This window comes from Monodon monoceros, unplaced genomic scaffold, assembly GCF_005190385.1.
Source record: "Monodon monoceros isolate NGI ecotype Baffin Bay Population unplaced genomic scaffold, NGI_Narwhal_1 Super_Scaffold_1, whole genome shotgun sequence".
Taxonomy (NCBI): domain Eukaryota; kingdom Metazoa; phylum Chordata; class Mammalia; order Artiodactyla; family Monodontidae; genus Monodon; species Monodon monoceros.
This window is the reverse complement of record NW_021703765.1, coordinates 15916079-15937691: the sequence shown is the minus strand read 5'-3', so window position 1 is coordinate 15937691 and position 21613 is coordinate 15916079. Positions and strand designations below refer to the sequence as shown.

At 44.1% G+C, this 21613-nt stretch overlaps 1 protein-coding gene across 12 annotated transcripts in view; it reads left to right on the top strand.

Moving 5' to 3' along the window:
* Positions 1 to 21613, top strand: part of NEDD4L (NEDD4 like E3 ubiquitin protein ligase) — a 342431-nt gene that overhangs the window by 299841 nt on the left and 20977 nt on the right. For all 12 annotated transcript variants that reach the window (XM_029220856.1, XM_029220866.1, XM_029220944.1 and 9 more), the window contains 5 exons: positions 7106 to 7171; positions 8946 to 9175; positions 10633 to 10754; positions 12683 to 12753; positions 14402 to 14497. In XM_029220856.1, the coding sequence (XP_029076689.1) occupies positions 7106 to 7171; positions 8946 to 9175; positions 10633 to 10754; positions 12683 to 12753; positions 14402 to 14497 (585 nt within the window). The remainder of the gene's footprint in view (positions 1 to 7105; positions 7172 to 8945; positions 9176 to 10632; positions 10755 to 12682; positions 12754 to 14401; positions 14498 to 21613) is intronic.

Here is a 21613-nt window from a genome sequence, read left to right as displayed (position 1 = left end):
TCTGTTCTTTTGGTGCTCACATTAAAATTTTTAACCAATATACTTGACCTTTGTCAAAATTAATCACTCTCTACTCTTTTCCTGGATAATATATGACTTTGGGGAACTTCAGTGCTGTTCTTCCCACTCCTACTTTCCATTGTTCAGTGGAATTTTAAAACTACCTTGTCTTTAAACTTGCCAAATAATCATTAATATTTTCTCTTTTTTTCAACAGTCAGTGCTTGTTTAATTTACTTATATGTAAACAAATTCCTTTGCCCACCATTGTTCTTTTTTTTCTAATATCTTTATTGGAGTATAATTGCTTTGCAATGGTGTGTTAGTTTCTGCTGTATAACAGAGTGAATCAGCTGTACATATACATACATCCCCATATCTCCTCCCTCTTCTGTCTCCCTCCCACCCTCCCTATCCCACCCCTCTAGGTGGTCACAAAGCACCGTGCTGAGCTGATCTCCCTGTGCTATGTGGCTGCTTCCCACTAGCTATCTATTTTACATTTGGTAGTGTATATATGTCCATGCCACTGTCTCACTTCGTCCCAGCTAACCCTTCTCCCTCCCCGTGTCCTCATGTGCATTCTCTACGTCTGCGTCTTTATTCCTGTCCTGCCCCTAGGTTCTTCAGAACCCATTTTTTTCTTAGATTCCATATATATGTGTTAGCATATGGTATTTGTTTTTCTCTTTCTGACTTACTTCACTCTGTATGACAGTCTCTAGGTCCATCACCTCACTACAAATAACGCAATTTCGTTTCTTTTCATGGCTGAGTAATATTCCATTATATATATGTGCCACATCTTCTTTATCCATTCATCTGTCGATGGACACTTCGGTTGCTTCCACGTCCCCATCATTGGTTCTTGCATCTACTTTTTCCAGGTTAAGTTTTCTCCTTAATAAAGTTTAATCTCTAGTTCATGGTTCTCAAAGTGTGGCCTATAGATCAACAGCATCATTCAGAAGCTTACTAGAAATGTAAATTTGGGGCTCCCAACCCAGACCTACTGAAAAGCAGCAACTTTGGTTGTGGGCCCTGCGGTCTGTGTTTTAACATACGCTCCCAGGGATTCTGACGCTGACTCAAGTTTGAGAACCTCTTCTCTGGTGACAATTTCAGTGAGGGTCTGAGAGAGGGGGGCTTACCTACCTCTCTGTTAAATGATAGTTTAGCTGATTATAGAATCCTTGGTCAACAATTTCTTTCCTTTAGTACTTTGGAGACTTTTTTTTTTTTGTCTCTTCCGGCCTCCATAACTGATGATGAGAAGTTCGTTGTCACTCTAATTGTCATTTTTTTGGTGAGTAAATCTCTCTTCTCTGGTGATTTTGAATTTTTCTCTGTGTCTTTGATTTTCTACAGTTTTACTCTCATGAATCTAAGTGTGGATTTCTTTTTATTTATTCCGCTCTGGATTCATTGTGACTCTTCCATATGGGGATGGTGTCTCTCCTTTATGCAGGAAAATTCCCTGCAGTTATTTCTTCACTTACTGTACCTTTCCCATTTTTATTATCTGCATCAGTAATTCCTATTGGGTATTTGATTCAGTTTTACATTCTGTCTCCTTTATCTTTTGGCTTTCCGATCTTCTTTCTCATTGCTGTATTGTGGGCTCAGCTCTTCCAGTTAATTATCTTTTAAGCTTTTTATAATCTACTCTATCAGTTCATTGTGTCTATTATTTCAGTGACTGGATATAATTGCTCAAAGTTCTATTTGGTCTTTTTCGATTTGCTTGGTCTTTCTGGTTATTGTTATTTGGTCCTATTCTTCCCTTTTGTTTATTTTTCTATTCGTACTTACAGCTTTTTAATCATTCTTAAAATATTTGTTCCAGCGCCTCTTCTAGATTATTTTATTATCTCTGCTTCTAGGGGCATTAAATCTCCCACTTGTTATGTCTGTAGACTCTCCTCAGTGGTAGTTGATTGCCTAGTTCAGTTTATAATTTTGTGTTTTTAAGTGTGTGTGTGCTCATCTTCATTTTTTTTCTTTATGGGGCTTTTATACATCCTGACTTGTATTTACTGTTAACTTCTTAGCTTGGGTTTATGCCCCCTTAGTTACTATAACTATGGACCTCCTACCCACGTTGGTGTAGGCTTGGGAGTCTGAATTTATTAGAGGTCTGGTTTTTTTGTTTGTTTTTCTTCCGGTTACCATCCTGGATAGAAGGGAAGCTTCCTTGCAACTCTCCCAGGCCTGTGGGTAGAATTTTCTTGAACCCTGTTCAGATGTAGGTCTTAAGCAGGGAACTCTGTCTGACTCCCCTGGTCATTACAGACTGTAGGCCGTGCTCTGTGTCCCCATGTGAGGATTAAAAACCCAAGCCCAAGCCCCAAGTCTAGGTCCAAAGCCCACTTCTTTAATTTTGTCTTTCTGCATATCTGGTACCTAGAGTTTTTTTCCCAAGTTTTAAAAGTACCTACATATTAGGGGAGAGGGGACCCTTCTGTGGCATTACTGTGAGTCAGTATGCTGTCTGTGTGACAAGCAACACCATTAAAAGCATTAGAAACGTGAAGTGCTATTTGTAGTTGCTACTCAAGAACACTATCTCATGCTTGTGTAACACTTTGTACTTATTCAAGAACTTTATAATCAACTGCTTTGAAACTCACAGCAATCCTCTCAGTATGGTGGGGAAGGAGTTGGGATTCCCAATTTGTCAGCAGCTCAGAAAGCTAATTGCCAAAAGTTTGGCACATGTCAGAATCCAGGCCAGAGCCCCAGATGTGCTGGCTTTACCGATGTCTCCGTATCAGGCCTGAGCCCTTCTCTGCAAGGAGCTCCGGTGTCCGTAATGGACAATAATGGCATGAAAACCTTTAGACCCCACTTACACAATGTCAGGTTTTCATTTTGTTCAAAAAAGAAAGCATATTTAATAGCAACTTTAATCAACAGATATGTTAATTCTTTAAATAGCTTATCTTACACATTATATTGCATGTAAGAAAATAAGATGCCAGATTTTCAAGAGAGAATAAATAATTTGGCCTGTCCAATGCAGAAATGTAATTCTCTTCAGAGGCTGCAACGTATGGATGTCTTTATCCTGGTATGTTGGAATCTTTTCAGGAGAAGAATATAAAAACCTACTCTTCTTAGGCCATCATAAGAACGACCCCTAGAGAGACAAGATGAGTATTGGAGGAGGAGGGGTATTTCTCAACTTTCATGCATCATTCCCCAGAAGAAGAAAGACCAGAAATATCTCAGTACTGATTTCCACCGACATCTAGTCAGCACCCACCAGGTTACACGCCGGACAAAGGCAGAGATACCATGGGCGGGGGGCAACACTTTGAAATATATTCCTTGGGAAACTTGTCATTTAAGACAGTTGAACTTGCATTCACAGTGATGAATGTTTAACCCTTTTTTCAACGTTTTCAGGCAGGGAAACAAAAACGAAAAGTAATTGCTGGGAATCACAGATTTTTGGAAAGGGAAGAGCCTTAAAATTTGACTAGTCAAGTCTTTCTGCTTAACTGTGAAGGAATTCCGGAGTGGAGAAGTTATATCACAGAGCTAGCTGGCAGTAGAGTCTGCCCTGGAAGTCATGTCTTCTGAAGCTGGCATGAGATAATAAAAGGAAATCTTTTTTTTTTTTCAGCTTAATTTTCTTCTGTTACAGTTAATCATAGCTAAGAACATCAAATACTTTTCCTCTTTTGAGAACTCGCTGTTCCTGTCGTGGTTTGTTCCCTCCTGTCATTCTGGTTTCTGCTCAGATTTCCCTTTCTCAGCTGCCTTCCCCAACCATCTCATGTAAAACAACCACTGAGGAACTCTTATCATTTTTCCACCTAGCATTTACCACTATGTATTCATTTATTTCTTATTGCCTATTGCTCACAATAGCTTCTAAAAAAGCTACAGAGCAAAAAGCATGATAATGCCTTTATTGGCTTATGTCAGACCATTGTATCCTTTTCCTTAGGTTGGTGGTTGTCCAGATAGTGATAAAATGTCTACCTTTCTGGAATCAGAATTCTTACAGTGTTTCATCAGACTAAGCGCTGCCCAGAATAAATACGATATGTAGTCAGATCTAATGTTCAGTGAAGAGGCACGTGAAGACTGGCTTAAAAATTAAAAGCTAAGAACAGTCCGTAGGTAGTATTGTCTTTAGAATGTTCTTAAGACACTTAAATATGTTGTCTTTTGCTCTTGAATTACAAAGCAAAATACTGACATGATCATTGTTTTCTATGAGAGTAGTAACTTTTTTTTTTTAACATCTTTTTTGGGGTATAATTGCTTTACAATGGTGTGTTAGTTTCTGCTTTATAACAAAGTGAATCAGTTATACATATACATATGTTCCCATATCTCTTCCCTCTTGTGTCTCCCTCCCTGTAACATGTTTTTGTTTTGCCTTACTTATTATTTGTATGACCATGTCTTAAAACAGTATGAAGGGAGGAAGCTTTTGTTCTTCATTTCTCCTCTTTCCTGTCAGGAGTAAGCATGGTGAAGGTGTAAGGTTTCGAGTCTGGAGACACTTTGCAAAGGATCAGTATTTTATTAATGTAGCACAAAATGATATCAGCAGAAGTATTCTTGCCCAAATTCACGCTATGCGCTAAAAAGCAACGAGTTGTTCTGACTGTGAGGCTGTCACAGTTACGTCCAGGTGTGTGCATAAGCAATCCTTTCTGCTTCATAAAAAAAATTGTAAGCCTTTTCCATCGCCTGAAGTCACAGCTCCGACTCTCGGATACTGTAAGCTACTTGACATCATAGCAAGTACCGAATATTTAAATGACTATATAAAATGTAATTACCTTGCCTGAAGAGATTCCAGAACTTATGAATAATGTTAGCTCAGCTACTGAGCTCACTCCTGTGGTATCATCACTCTGCTCCATAGATACAGCATTCCAGATTTAAAGAAATCCTTGCCCACGACCTCTAAATAGTCAACTCCTAAAATGAGGACTTTTCCAACATGCTGTTTACCCAGTTTTTTCCTTGACAAGTGTATCAGTTCGCTTGCCTTTCTGCTTGTTACTTTTCTCCCAAAGTTTTTTTTTAACATATTTATGGGAGTATAATTTCTTTACAATGTTGTGTTAGTTTCTGCTGTATAACAAAGTGAATCAGCTATATGTATACACATATCCCATATCCCCTCCCTTTTGCGTCTCCCTCCCACCCTCCCTATCCCACCCCTCTAGGTGGTCACAAAGCACCGTGCTGAGCTGATCTCCCTGTGCTATGTGGCTGCTTCCCACTAGCTATCTGTTTTACATTTGGTAGTGTATACATGTCCATGCCACTCTCTCACTTTGTCCCAGTTTACCCTTCCCCCTCCCCGTGTCCTCAGATCCATTCTCTATGTCTGCGTCCTTATTCCTATCCTGCCCCTAGGTTCTTCAGAACCAATTTTGATTTTTTTTTTTTTAGATCCCATATATATGTGTTAGCATACGGTATTTTTTCTTTTTCTGACTTACTTCACTCTGTATGACAGACTCTAGGTCCATCCACCTCACTACAAATAACTCAATTTCATTTCTTTTTATGGCTGAGTAATATTCCATTGTATATATGTGCCACATCTTCTTTATCCATTCATCTGTCGATGGACACTTAGGTTGCTTCCGTGTCCTGGCTATTGTAAATAGTACTGCAGTGAACATTGGGGTGCATGTGTCTTTTTGAATTACGGTTTTCTCAGGGTATATGCCCAGTAGTGGGATTGCTGGGTCGTATGGTAGTTCTATTTTTAGTTTTTTAAGGAACCTGCATACTGTTCTCCATAGTGGCTGTATCAATTTACATTCCCGCCAACAGTGAAAGAGGGTTCCCTTTTCTCCACATCCTCTCCAGCATTTATTGTTTGTAGATTTTTTGATGATGGCCATTCTGACTGGTGTGAGGTGACACCTCATTGCAGTTTTGATTTGTATTTCTCTAGTGATTAGTGATGTTGAGCATCCTTTCATGTGTTTGTTGGCAATCTGTATATCTTCTGTGGAGCAGTGTCTAGTTAGGTCTTCTGCCTATTTTTGGATTGGGTTGTTTTTTTGATATTGAGCTGCATGAGCTGCTTATAAATTTTGGAGATTAATCCTTTGTCAGTTGCTTCATTTGCAAATATTTTCTTGCATTCTGAGGGTTGTCTTTTCGTTTTATTTATGGTTTCCTTTGCTGTGCAAAAGCTTTTAAGTTTCATTAGGTCCCATTTGTTTATTTTTGTTTTTATTTCCATTTCTCTAGGAGGTAGGTCAAAAAGGATCTTGCTGTGATTTATGTCATACAGTATTCTGCCTATGTTTTCCTCTAAGAGTTTTATAGTGTCTGGCCTTACATTTAGGTCTTTAATCCATTTTGAGTTTATTTTTGTGTATGGTGTTAGGGAGTGTTCCAATTTCATTCTTTTACATGTAGCTGTCCAGTTTTCCCAGCACCACTTGTTGAAGAGGCTGTCTTTTCGCTATTATATATTCTTACCTCCTTTATCAAAGGTGACCATGTGTGTGTGGGTTTATCTCTGGGCTTTCTATCCTGTTCCATTGATCTGTACTTCTGTTTTTGTGCCAGTACCTTACTGTCTTGATTACTGTAGCTTTGTAATATAGTCTCAAGTGTAGGAGCCTGATTCCTCCAGCTCCGTTTCTCCTTCCCAAGATTGCTTTGGCTATTCGTCTCCCAAAGATTTTTAAAGCACAGTTAGTCTTTTCTGAACGACAGTGTAGGTCATTTGGAGTTGTGTGTTAAAGTATGATAGCCAATAACTTACCTAAACTACAACCTATAAAAAGATTACAATGTACCCTGATGCATATTCAGACAGAAGTCACATGGAAAGTCTATTCAGTTTATGTATAATACCTCTAAATGATTCCTTGAATATCTGTATTGTTGTTTTCAGGGGTGAAAGCCCTATTCAGTGCTGATTAACCTTAATCATTTCTAGAACGTTCGCATGTGCTACATAGACATTATGTAAATTTCAGTGGTTATATGGAGAGTGACGATTTTAAGGTTCATGATTCATGAAATTTTCTGAATGTTGGCTTAGTACACATAAAATTTCAAACATGTTGTTCATATTATCTGTATTTATACATTTGTCTTCCAGGCTGTTCCTTACTCCAGAGAATTTAAGCAGAAATATGACTACTTTAGGAAGAAATTAAAGAAACCTGTGAGTACATATCTTCCAAAAATGCTGTTTTAGTCATTTGTAAGTTACCCGAATTACTTCACTGAGAACAACTCGTTTCTTACTGTTACGTGTATACTAAAAATATGACCTTCCTTTTCTCACTGCACTTTGATCCACCTGGATCTTCAATCTGAATTTTCTTTTTAACAGACATGGTAAGTGAAGATTAACTTAGTATTACATATCAAATCACCTGAAGGTAATTTCTTATGTAATACATTAAAAAATAGAAATGATTTTTATGAGGTATAAAATAATTCAGGAACTAGTGGAAAAATGTGGAGAAGCCTATGCAATCAATTATGGCTATCCTATTTAATAAAACCTAGATCCTAATTCGAAAAATGTTCCAGTCCCTTTACATTCAGAAATACAGTTTTAATAATGATATGTACAACAAAAATATAATTTATAATATTTGACATATTAAGACCAAGTGTAATTTTCAGATTAAAATTCTTACTAGGAAACCCGTTAAGATTCTGACAAAACTGAGAAACCCTGTAAGGCTTTTTACAGGCAGTGTTTTAAAATACAATATTATATTTTCTACTGACATCTCTCCCCAGATACTTTAATACTATGTCTTCTGTTTTACTTTCTGATTTCACCTCTCTGGTGTAAATTTTACCAGTTTTCTCCTAAGTTTGTGCCTTCACTATTTTGGGGGTGTTTTTGTTCCCGTCACCATTTCTTGGCTTCCTCATTGGGGAAAGCTGCAGCTCAGATCACCCCCATTTGCCTGTGTTCCTTCCCCATCTCCCGCACCGCGCTCCACTCCCTCAGCTGATGCCTCATTTTCCTGGCCTCTGCTATGGATGAGGCACTGGGGATGCAGAGACGCTTGAAACACAGCCTCTGCCTCGGGGAGCTCCCTCTTACGGGTTCTGTTCTCTCTTCTAACACCCTGACTCAAGGAGCTCCTGGGTAACTCCTTCTGAAATGACTCAAATTTGAACCTGTGGAATTCCAGTGTTTCTTTGTGAGTCGCCTGCATTTCCTCCAGTGATGTGATGACTGTAGATATCATGCTGTCTCACTTTGTGGCACTTGCACCGTGGTACCTTCTGCCTGGAAACTGACTCTGTAGATCCATCATCCTGGCAAAGCTGACCCTGGACCTGTTTTGCCAGGAAGCAGTTATTCACAACTTCAATCAAGTGCTTTTTTATTTTCACGTTTAGTAACTGTTGCCTTTGGGATGCTTTCCCACAACTTGGCCGTGATAATCAGGGTCCCACTCCCCATGGCAACAGAACTAGCTTGTAGGCATCATGGTCACGGCTACCAGCTGGAGTCCCTACCAGGGCTGAGGGTCGTCCCAGCCTGGCCAGGTGGGGATTGTCTATGGATTTTAATCCCCTGGACTATAGTCCCTTTCTTTGACTAAAACAGTGTACAGAGTTGACCATATTTCGGTTGCCAGTGGGCGGATAAGTGCCCCACAGTTGCTTATAAAAGGGAGAGAGGATGACTGTCTTCACTCAGCATAGTTTCTTCTGCAGCGCGTGTTGCTGGCTCAGTCTGACACCTGCTGGTGGATGCTGTGTGTCTCCTCCTGACATAGGCTTTCTGTCTGTGTGAAGAACAATCTAGAAAGGAGAGAGTTTCGGTTGGAACCATTCATCATTGCTTGTTTATTTGAAGGCTGCCATCATTTCTGCTCTTTGTTTTTGTTTTTTTTTCTGTTAGGAAGTAAGGTGTATATTTACTGTCTGATGGTGTGGGGGGGGTTTTTTTCTCTTGTTTTTAGGCTGATATTCCAAATAGGTTTGAAATGAAACTTCACAGAAATAACATATTTGAAGAGTCCTATCGGAGAATCATGTCTGTGAAAAGACCAGATGTCCTGAAAGCTAGGCTGTGGATTGAATTTGAATCAGAAAAAGGTCTGGACTACGGGGGCGTGGCCAGAGAATGGTTCTTCTTACTGTCCAAAGAGATGTTCAACCCCTATTACGGTCTGTTCGAGTACTCTGCAACGTAAGTGTCTGGAGTGCATTCAGAAGGTGTCCGCACTGAAGCAGTTTTATTCTTCATGAATTTAAACTTAATGAAAGAATAAGCAGCTCACTCAGAGGTGAATTAACACTGCTGATTTCAGCCCCTCCCCGCCAGCCCTTATAAGTCTAGAACAGGTCTGACTCCACATGGTGAACTAACGTACTCTGTGAACACCTAAAAATAATTCTTCTCTTGTCTGTTGTGTTCATGTAATTGAGATTGAAAATGTGTTGGGTACTTAACGGTAAGGAACAAGGCAATTTTCATTCATAATGTTATGTTAATTTAGGAGAATTTGTCACTGTCAGAATTCAGAAGGTTGTTGTCTTATGAACAAGAATAGTTTCTGAAGTCAAATTACTTAAAGACAAACTGAGGACCCGTCCTTTAGGATCCAAAGGACCATGCCCACCCCACCTTGCATTAGGATTTCATCACTGCCAGGCATGCAGACCGAGGCAGAGTCCATTGCTTTCTCGGGAATCAAACATTGCTACTTGCAAGGCCACCCTTTCCTCCTCCAGGCGGCGGCTTCTCCAAAGGCTTAGGCAGGACCCGAGCCCCCAGTAAAACAGTTGACCTTGAAAAGCAGCCTGTGCTCTGCAGGGACAAGGGTTCTCCCGTGTCTTCCCCCTGGTGCCGGTCTCCTGGGGAGCTCTTTTGGAAGGCAGCCTCAGTGTTCTTCTCCGATGCTCCGGCCAAGAATTTCCCATTTTGTAAAATTGATAAAAGCCATTGAAGTGGAGGGGAGGATCCAGAGGCGAGATCTGCACCTCTTACCCACATTCCCAAAGCTGCCCCCAGAAGAATCTGGCCCCGGAGCCCATTTTGCAAACCACCGATCCTCCTGATGGTGAGATCAAAGGGTGATGAGGTGCATGTCAACATCTTGAGGTTTGCACTGTTGGGACAGCCGTATGTTGCTACCAGTGGCCTCCAGGCCTTTCAGGGCAGAATGCTGGTCAGATGGATCAGGGGTTGGACCCCTGGGAAAAATTTTAATCCCCAAACCAAAAGCTTCTCAAGGGAGTTAACCCCCTTTCTCACAGAGACAACCTGTTGCACTCACACATAGCTGGGAATCCATGTCCAGCCCCTTTGGTAGTGGGGCTTCTCAGCTTCCCAAAATACTTGGCTGAACCGTATGAAATTGAGATTTTTGTCAATCAACAGTAGTCAGATATCCAGTTTCTCACGGTTTAACATAACGGCATATTCACCAGCTCTAGTAGACCTCCGTCCTTGGTCACGGAAAAGGGCTAACCAAATAAGCCCCGTTGTCTAGCTTTTATGCCTTATCTGTCAGGTACAGGATGTTTGTAGGCACACTGTAAAAGCTTAATGACAGGCAGCACTGGAAAATTCAAATTCTTGCATTTCTTATTTATTGCATTTATTTACCACCTTTCTTTTTCTCTCTCTCCCTCCCTAAAAAGGGACAACTACACACTTCAGATCAATCCCAATTCAGGCCTCTGTAATGAAGATCATTTGTCCTATTTCACTTTTATTGGAAGAGTTGCTGGTCTGGCAGTATTTCATGGGAAACTTTTAGATGGTAAGTTATTAAAAAGTGTTGAAGTAATAAAAATTGGACAGTGCTGTCTGTGGTCTCTTATCAGGTGTCTTATCTTTCACATCATAGGTTTTAAGCAAAAGTGCTTCACTGGTTCTCCCTCTGTAAATCAGTAGTTTCTTTAATGTTTTGTCCATAATGAAGGTGCTTATCTTTCCTGGTGTCATCTTAATCTGAGCACTGAAGACATAGTGTCTACACACAGTTTGAAAAAGGTTTTTTTTTTTTGAAAAACTTAAGTGTGAAGCACAGAACGTTCTGTATTTGTGCATTTTCTATGTTTTCCAGAATAACATTTCTTTAGCAGGAACTAGATTTGATGATAGATGGAAAGTATTGATTGAAAAGTTCATTAAAATGGTCTAATTCAGCCAGTATCCTGCCATTGTCCTGTTTGTCCCCAAATTACCATTTTTTTGAATGCGAAGAGACTGTAAATAATTTCAAAGCAGTGTTATAACTCAGCTAAGACCTTGACCCCTGGGATCACTGCTGAAACAGATGGCACAGAATAATCTCATTATTATCTAAAGCACGTAAGTCATGCAAAGTACCAAGAATTTCAAGGTACCTTGGAAGTCAGGAGTGAAACCCCCCTCCCTGGCTGAATCAATAGGCTTATAATAGAGACTTCTTATGGATTTGGTCATTGAACAAGTAGTGCCCTTAAGAGAACATTACAGAGATCATCAGTGAGGAAAGAGAATCAGAAATATTTTTGAAGAATTTAGGTGTGAAATGGTTGAGAGTAGAAGACAGATCAAGATTTAAGATTGACACTGCAGTTACTGTAGAGAGACATTTCCAGGAGAATTATGGGAATTGCATTTGTGGAACCTTAGCTATGCTAGTTGATGTACCCTGTGTACTTTCTCCTTTAATAAATTTTTACTGGTAATGGCTAGCTGATTTTGATCCTCTAATTTCAACATTGTATTTTTTCCGGGGGGCGGGGCTGGTGGCAGGAGTAAACACTTTTTTTCTGATTGGGGGAAACTGGCCTCACTCTGTATAGGTATATACAGTGAATGTATTTTAATTTGCAGCACTGGAGTCATGCCATAGATTATTAGAACGGCCGTTATGTACCTTCCGCCGAGAAAGAAGACGTTCTTAGTTGCTACAGGGGAAATAGAGAGAAGTTTAAGCTGAGATCCTGACCTCAGGGGACCGATGTTCTAGTGAGGGTACGGGAAACATGGGTCCAGAGTCCAGCAGAAGGGAGCACACGGAGGTCTCTGGTGGGGAGCGCTTTACTGGCATTAGCCTCGCCGGGAGGCTGTGGTGGGGTTGGCGCACTTAGAAGCTGGGATCGTTTCAGAAGAGCAAGGACGGGCCAAGAGTCAAGGCTGCCTGGAATAGTGATGGGGGCATCTAGGTCCCTGCTGCAAAAGGAGATAGGAGGTAACCGTGTCCTCGGGAATTGCAAGAAGAAGAGCCCGAATGCCCCCCAGGTGTGTGGCCAGCAGTGTCTTTGTTTCCCGGGACCATGAACGGCCCTGGAGGCAGAGCAGACACGCTGCACATCAGATCAGCCCCTACTCCCTTCTGTGGCTTCACCCCCCAGACAGCAGGGGCTTTGAGCCTCAGCCGCAGGGCCACACTGAAGCCAGTGGGAGCGGGAACGGGCTGCAAGGGTGGCTGGTTAGACCTGGAGGGGGCGCTGAGGATGGGAGTTGAGGGTGAAGGGGGAGGACTGAGGTTCCGGGGGCACCTGTGTCAGGAGGTGCCTTCCTAAACCCCTTCCCCCAACCCTGCCCCAAACCAGGCCCTCATCTTACTGTAGAAAACCCTCAATTATTCTGTCCTGGTCTCTCATTCAGATGAAAGCAGGTTAATCTTTTATTTCATGCTCGGATGCACAGCATCGTCAAAGATTTGAGACTAACTCAGTTTTCACCGCGTTTTAGGTTTCTTCATTCGACCGTTTTACAAAATGATGCTGGGAAAGCAGATAACTCTGAATGACATGGAGTCTGTGGTGAGTAAACAGAGGTCACTCCCGCGGGCCGCACCAGCAGCTTGTGCATTATGGGAAGGCAGCTGAGACCATGTTGTAGTCACAGCAATTTTTATGGGCGTCGCCATTCAGTATGGACAACAGGGATTGTTCAAGAGGCTAACTGATCTCCCTAAATTTTTTAATAAGCAAATCATTGTTCACATTTCCTAGAGTCGTGGTATTTAGGGTGGGTACACCCACATCTCAGTTACCTCTGCTTACTCAGAACTGGTTTGACCAAATTAAATCCAAGGGTCATTTGGAGACCTCATTGCTGCCCTTGTTTTCCATGGAAAACTGCTAATACTGCACACTTAGAGGTTCATCTGCTATCTCTCTGTTTTCTGACCTCAAAGAATGGCAGGGAGCCAGACCAAAACAGTAGATGAAGGGAAGACTATTTATACTCATCCCAGATACGGAAGAAGAGTAAGGGACCACTACAGTGCAGGAGAGGAATGAAAAGTTAGAAAATAATTGCTAACTTTTGATTTGGGTTTTCATGCTGCATTTAACTAATTTAATCTAGGCTGACCATTTTAGAGTTGAAAGGCTTTTCTATAAAGAACAAAAGTTGATGCTCTTTTCCTGGTATACTTTTGCTTCCGTTTTTCGTTTAATTTACCTGTACTCCCGCCATTCACCTCGCACCTCTCACCATTCACCAGCCACACACGGGGCCATCAGGAAGCATCTTCGTCCATTTGGGGTGTTTGCAGCTCTGCTTTCACGTTCTGTCACTTGAGTCAGAAAGCATCTTCCTCCCCTCAGCCTCGCTGCCGTGTTGACTGTACGTGTTGTGTAGTTGGGTATATGAGCCGTGTACCCCTCCCTCACAGCTCATCCTCTGGGTGTGGAAGGAGAGTAGAAGGCCAGCAGTGCACACAAGTCCACTGAGCTGGGTTTTCCCCGGGCGGGCAGCTCTGTGTATCCATGGTACCCGTGTCGAGTTTCCTTCCCTTCAGCTTTTACCTGTAGCGTAGGCTTTATGCTTTTGTTACTGTATGGTGAGGAAGCTAGGAGTATAAAAATCTCTCTCCAAGTCTAAAGTAATTTTATTCGCCATGTTGACAGTCGGTGCACACATTCTGTTTGGTCTTCGTCGAACCCCTGGGGCTGCCCAAGAGACAGAGGGGTCCAGGCTCTCGGGGCCTGTGTTCTGGGCTTTGACACCAGGGCAGCCTCTTCCTGTTTGCTCACAGTGACTTTCAGAGAGTGCTGGAAGCACAGGAAGGGGCATAACTTGAAACCATTGGTATTTAGGTAGAGCAATCTCTAGCCTTCCTCCTTTCCTCTGATATTTTCACTCTTAAAAGATGGGGAGTATGTTCATCTCTACATGTTCAGTTCCGTAATGTTATGACGGCCATCCAGAGCAAGCTGCTTCCTCTTGACAGAGGACAGGATCCAACTACAAACCCCTGTTACTACCAAAGCAGTTTTTTAGTTTGTATTTTTAAATTAAAGTGGAAGAGAAGGTTTGGGGTAGAGCTGGAAACATATTAGTGACTCAGGCATTTCTTGAGATTCTGGATGGAATTACATTTAAAGGACATAATTATTTAAAGAAGTGAGTGTGTATTTTGGGAAAAAATGCTCAATTTTAATTTCTGTGTCATTTCTGTAGGATAGTGAATACTACAACTCTTTGAAATGGATCTTAGAAAACGATCCGACTGAACTGGACCTTATGTTTTGCATTGATGAAGAAAACTTTGGGCAGGTACGTGTGGGTAACCCCACGAGCTCCCCCTTGACTTTCAAAGAGTCTTTGCTTCTTTGAGTCTTTGCTAATTATCATGTGATTGTATCAGCATCTTATTGTCATGCCAGAAAGCCAAGTCCCAATCACAGCTGCCTCTCTTCCTGCAAAGTTAGAGAATCTAAGGCCTCTGGTGTGTGAAGTAGCACCTACTTCTCACATCTAAAGCAGATCTGAATGTGAATGTTTGTGCCTTGGTTTCTTGGGGTTTTTTTTTTGTTGTTGTTGTTGTTTTTGCCGTACGCAGGCCTCTCGCTGTTGTGTTGTGGCCTCTCCCGTTACGGAGCACAGGTCCGCAGCATATGGGATTCCCGGACCGGGGCACAAACCCGTGTCCCCTGCATCGGCGGGCGGACTCTCGACCACTGCGCCACCAGGGAAGCCCTGTGCCTTGGTTTTAAAATTTAGATACTTCAAAAAAATAGTGTAAATGTTTACTTAGTGATATAAATACATGACCAGGAGTAGGTGATGCCTGGGTGGGGGGGGGGGGGGCTTGGTTTTTTTCCCTCTGCTTTAATGGTTCCCTTGTCATGATGCAGTTTGTCTTTGGGGGCTCAGCAGGCTCAGGGTTTTCTAACGTTCCTTCTGGCTTTGCACCAATACTGTCTTTAAGGCTGGATTGACCATAAAGATCAATTTCAAAGATAAAGTCCTTCTTGGAATTCTCATCATCATCCCAAAGTTCTGTAGGAGGTGTTTGTCTTCAACCTGAGACCTTTGGTTCATTTGTCCCCCAGTGATAACGATGCTTTTGGGAAGGACTTCTCAGGATTATCCAACCCCTGGTACCTGTCCTTTCACAAAAGCCCAGAGAGAGTTCCCATCTACCAGACCAAGTGTACGTGGCCTTGGCGTTCATGAGACCATGGAGCCCGTTTTAAGGGTTGCTAATGGAACATGACATTGATTGGCTCCGCTGTCCAAAAAGTGTGCTCACATTGGCTGCCGTTTCACGATGCTGTGCTCAGTTTTATAGGTGAGGTAAGGAAATCAGGTCCCTGCCCTCTTGGGTTCGCAGTCTTAGAAGAAAGAAGCTGGTGCCGCTGGATACAAAGAAATTAATGACACGTGGGGTAAAAACTGTTGCGAAGGAACGTGATCACACACACCAAAATCACTTGTTAAATCCGCTCAGGCCAGGAAACCGTCACTCGTGTGAGTCCCAGAAGTGGGTGGGTCTCAGGGAGTCTGTGTTTTCTTTCCTTCCTGGTCGGTTGAGTTGAGGCACCAGGAATGAGAGAGACCCTGGGATTAATGGAAATCATCAACGAGTCTATTAAGAATCTCATTTTGCCCTCCCCATCCTTTTTCGCTCCGTACTGTGTTTCATGCCCCCAAACCTTCACAGACCGATGGACACTGCTGTCCTTGTGGGAGTCCTGTCGTGGGGTGGGGGAGGGAAATCTCTTCTGCACCACGCCCAGAGCTGTCCCCTCCAGGTTAGCGGTGGCCCCCCTGCCCAGGACTGAATGTAAATGGATTCTGGCCCTTGTCTGCTTCCTTCCTCCACTGCTCCCTCCCCTGAAGCCCCTGCAAGTCACCCCCACTTCACCCCTTCTCCCCACTCCCCACCCCGCTCCACTCTTCTCCTTCCACCTCTCCTAAGCCCTGCTGCTCTGCTGGCCCCGTGACGCCGATGCTCCCCTGCCCACTTCTTTCCTTGTCCTCCCCTCGCTCGCTGGGCGGCCTCCCTCTGCGCTGCTCACCGCCAGCCTCTTACCTGCAGCCCACACCCTTCCTCTAGCGTCCAGATTCCCCCTGCTTCGGCTGCCTCCTGAGCTGTGTCTCCTGAAAGACCCACAGGTCCCCGAACTGAAAAAGCCACTTCCTCCTCCCGACCCCCCATCTCCACTCCGGTCTAACCAGTGGCCACACCCTCCCCTCCGGCCTGAAACTGGAGTCCCCTTGGAATCGTCCCTCTCCCTCCGTGTCCAGCCGGTCACTGCGTCCTCTAGCCCCAGCCTGCTCATCGCTCCCCTTGTCTGCACCCTTCCCTTGTTGAGGCTCTGCCGGTTCCTTGGCTGTGTCGTGTAGCAGTCTCCCTGGTCCCTACATCGCCCCTCGCTCCAGTCCGTTCTCTGATGCCTCCACACATATGCTCCGGATGTAGTGGTTCTGAAGAGCAAACCTGGACCTGTAACTCTTCTGCTCGACACACATTCTTCACTGGCCAGCCTGTGCACTTCAGTGTGAATTAAAACCTTTCCTGCACGGCTTAGGACCCCTCGCTGCCCACCTCTACCTTCCCTCCCAACACCTCCGTCCTCTCACCTTCACAGCCATGGGGTGCCTGCCTCGGCGTCCCCCAGGACGCCCCGTGCCCTGTCACTGGCTGCGTGGCACCCTCTCCTTGCCGACCCATCCTCCCCTCCCCCGCCATAATGCTCTGTCCTCTAGCCATCCCCGGCCTGCCGCCCGCTGTGAGCTCCCTGAGGTCTCCTTGGTTTCTCCAGTGCCCGGTGTGTAGCGATGGCTGCTAAATGCTTAGTGAGCAAAGGAATGAATCATGCTGCCTAGGTTTTTTTTTAATGTTATAAGTAATGGAAGCTCCAAGTGTGAGACAACAAAATAATTGGAATTGCAATGACTTTTTTTTAAGCTGGACATATTTAAGGGTCTTAACTGCCAATTTTCAAAGGATAACACATGGCTAACCATCCTAGAACTGTGTCTTCTTTGCATTTTTAACACATGTAGGGAGGAGTAGAGATAAAGAACTAAGGAAGATTTAAAATCAGTCTTGGGTGTCAAATGCAAAAAAGAAAAAGGTCTCTTTATATTATATCCACTTGTAGAAATCCATATGACTAAACACAGTTCAGAAGACATTAGTGATGCCAACGTTAGAAGCAGACTAAACCTTCCTTAGTTACAGTTAAATGTGACTGTTTCCACCTAATAAGTACAAACCAAACAAGATGTTTGCATTTTTAAGTAGACTTCTAATAAAGATTCTGATGGTCGTTATAGCTCACGTCTGTGGTTCATTAAAAACAATTCTCAGACCCCCTCATTTGATGTGGGTTTTTCTGACTTTGGATTGAATCAGGTAGAGTAAATGCGGTCACATCAAAACAGACTCACGAGATGGGTAAGATAATGATGAGGTGCCCTATTTGTGAAATTACGGGCTTTCCCTTTTAGAGAGCGGAACCTGATTAGCAAGGAACTAGCATGTCTATTTTGCGTTCTGGGGGGAAACGTGGAGTGAATTAAGCAGCCGCACATTGACCTCACCTCCCACGTCCAGTCTGTCACCAGGCCCTGTTCATTTTGACTCCCGACTATTCTTCAGTTCTCTCTGTTCTCCTTGTCTGTCCCACCGACAGTACCCAAGCCTAAGCTACCATCTTCTCTCGTAGATTCCTAACTGGTTTTTTATATCCCCCTTTGGCCTCCTACAATGGCAGAGTGGTCTTTTCAGAATGTGAAATGATCATTCCATTCCTCTGCTAAAAACATGCAGAGATTTCCCACTTTATCACTGTCAAGATAAAGACCCAAGTCCTTAATTTGCCTCATGAAGTCCTGCGTGGCTGGGCCCTGCCTGTTCATCTCCAGGTGCATTTTGCATCAGTGCTGCCCCTCATGCTTTCTGGGTCTGGTCCCACGAGACTTCTTGCACACACCAAGCTCCTTCTTGCCGCAGGACCTTTGCACATGCCATTCCTTCAGTGGGGAACACACTCCCATCGTCAGTTCAGACAAAGCTAGCTCTGACCCAGGACCACAGTACTTCAGAGTATCTTCCGTGTCTCCCTATGGCAGGTACCATAAGTGACTTCGCATGTATTTGTATGGTTATGTGTTTAGTATCTCTCTCTCCCCCATCAGACTCAGTCTCGCTGATGGCTGCCCTGGGTCTGCCTTTTGCTCACCATTGTGCACTCACCATCTGGCAGTGCCTGGTACAGGGTAGACACTCAAAATAGAGGTGTTGAACCAAAAATGTGGACATCAGCAAGAGGCCTGTGCAGGCCTCCCCCTCCCCCAGCCCTCTGCAAAACTGCTGACCGTGCATTGCCATTTTCTAACCCAAGAGGAAGCCCACGCCTCCTTGTGCAAAAAGATAAAGTCATTTCTTCACTAGAGTGAAGTTACCACAGAAGTGAAATGTGCGTGCAGTCGGCCTTCCTTAGTGCTTTTAGGCTCTCTTTTTCTCATTCCATGATTAGAAATACCAGGCCGTGACGTTCGGTGGCAGCTGTCACTTCATGTAATGAAATTGCAGCTGTTGCCACTTTTTTCCAGTCTGCTTTTTTTCTGGTTGGTGAGAATCCGCAGCTGCTGGTTTCTGGGGCCTACTAGCAATGTTTCAGATGAACAGACTTCAATATTTGAACAGTCGTCATATGCCAGCCAGAAAGAATCAACCATACACTCACGTACAGCCCTGCACACGCATGCCCCACCAGGAGGAGACGTCCTTTTAGAGCTGCGCCAAGCAGAAGTTCCCGACTGCAGAGTCAGCAGGGCAGCACCTGATCTGGTTGCTTCGAAGAGGCGCTAGCGGTGTGGACTTCCAAGAAGCTGTGCAGTAGGGAGGGGAAGAGAATGGGCAGCAGCCTGTCGGAAAATTCTTGAGGACCTGGCCTGAGTCGGGTGAAGGCATGCATTCTCAACGGGGGAGACGACACCGCTAGGGGGCAAAAACTGGACAACTTTTTGTCTTGGAGGACAGGAAGTCTCAGCCATTACAGTGGCTTGTGGTCCTCCAAGGGGGCCACAGAACATAACACGGTGCACCGTGGGTCTCTTTGGTAAGATTGCGTGGGAGGGAAGGGGCAACTGGGGGGTCTAAAAAGGCTCCTGGGGGGTAATTAATGGGGAAAAAGGCTGAGAAGCACTGAGCTGGGGAGAGGGATAAGGGAAGAGGCAGAAACTGGAAGTAGGAAGGAGAGAGAGGTGAGAGGCAGAGCGAGGTCGTGGCTGGGGCTGGACAGAACCAGACCAAGACCCCAGTGAGGAGGTAGTTCCTCAAAGACCAGGTGAAGGAAGTGGGGCTGGTGGCAGCTGCAGGAAGCGTGAAAGCAGAAAGGTGGGCCGGCCGCTGGGAGAGGCTGGGGAGGATGAGGACAGCGCCCAGTAACACGAGCAGAAGCAGTCGGGCCTTCCTCTGCCTGGGCCCAGGATACCCGATTTGACCTAGACAGTTTCTTCGTGAACTCCTCAGACATTTGTCATAAAGCATCTGAGGAAGATCGGGGAGATGTGTGTGAATCTGAAGTTGTCACTTGCCACGGAAGAGGGGTCCAGTGCTGTGAGAGCTGCATCCCGGAGCTTCCTCTGATCTTTGTGGTCTTTACGAAGAAGAGAGAGGAGTTCATACTTGGGCCAGGAGACTTCAAGAAAGTGCAGTTTTTTTCTACGAGCACTTATTAATCCCCTTCTGTGTGCCTGGCACTGTGTCAGTGTCTTCATGTTGGGTCCTTGAGGAGGGAGTTCAGACACAAGACGAGAACTATATTTAAAAAGTGGAATTTGGGACTTCCCTGGTAGCACAGTGGTTAAGGGTCCGCCTGCCAGTGCAGGGGACACAGGTTCGATCCCTGGTCCAGGAAGATCCCACATGCCGCGGAGCAGCTATGCCCGTGTGCCACAACTACTGAAGCCTGCGCACCTCAGAGCCCACGCGCCACAACTACTGAGCCTGCACTCTAGGGCCTGCGTGCCGCAACTACTGAGCCCACGTTCTGCAGCTACTGAAGCCCTGAAGCACTCCTAGAGCCCGTGCTCTGCAACGAGAAGCCCGCGCACCGCAACAAAGAGTAGCCCCCGCTCGCCTCAACTAGAGAAAGCCTGCGCGCAGCAACGAAGACCCAACGCAGCCAAAAAAAAATTTAAAAAGTGGAATTTGAACAGCAGCCCACAAGTGGTGTGTGAGGAGAGGGAGATGGGGGTGGAACACCAGCGGAAGCCTGACTGAGAGGCCCCTAGGGCTTGGGGAGGATTTACTCTAAGGGAGCAGCTTAGGGAGCAGGCCTGGAGGCCCCCTTCCCTGCCTACCCGGAGAAACCATGTGACCTACACGTGAGCCCCGATCAACCATGTGACCCACGGCTGCCCCAGCCGTCGATTCCTTACTCAGCACAGAGAGTATGGTCCGGTCTTGTTATTTTTTCTTTTTTCCTTTCAAAAACAATTTTATTTATCTGATTGCAAAGTATTAATCTTAGTAATAAAAATAAAGTCAGTACAATAAACACATATTAAAGTCACTCATAGTTCCTACCACCTAGAGAAAAATCACGAGTAAAATTTTGATTTGTATCTTCCAGAATGATTCTCTGTAAACACACACACAAGGTTTTATCTTTTTAACAGAAATGGAATTGTACAGTGTATACAGTTTTAACTTAATATATTGTAGGTACCTTTCCGTGTCAGTAAATACCATTTTAATGGCTACACCAAATTCCGTTTCATAGACTGTACCTTTTTTAACCGTGCCCCAGTGGTCGGCATCTAGGCTATTTCAGTATTTCACTCTGTAAACAGTACGATGAGTATAATCCTGGAATATACATTTTGTACACTTGACCAATTTCTTTCTCTTGGTGTAAGTCCTAAGAGAGAAGTTATTATGAAAAGGCATATGCACATTAAAATCTTGACCCCTGTTGCCAAATTATCTTTTCAAAAGGTTGAACCAGTTAGACCCTCACCACCAGCACTGATAAGAACCGTTTCTCTACGCTCAGCAGTGCTGGCTGATTCTGCCAGTTTCCATCACTAGGGGCTGCTTTTGGAGGCGCCAGAAATGTTTTTCTCCTTTCCCCTCCCCACCCTGTCTCATCTGTGGTTGACCCTCTCATTCAGTAGCTCTGGAAATTGCAGCTCCCAGAAAACATTCTGTTCTAGCACAGCTGAACTGTACTGAAAGCCTCTCAAAATCCAGAACCGGGCTTGGATTTATTAACTTGTCAGTTGGTGTGGATCTGATAGAAAAATCTCATCATGGAAGGGAACAGCAAGACAATATTTGAGGAATAAATGGGGGGGAGAAAGAAAAACTGTCTTATTAAAAAATATTACAAAAGTGTAAATGAATACTGACTACAGACCCCCAGATAA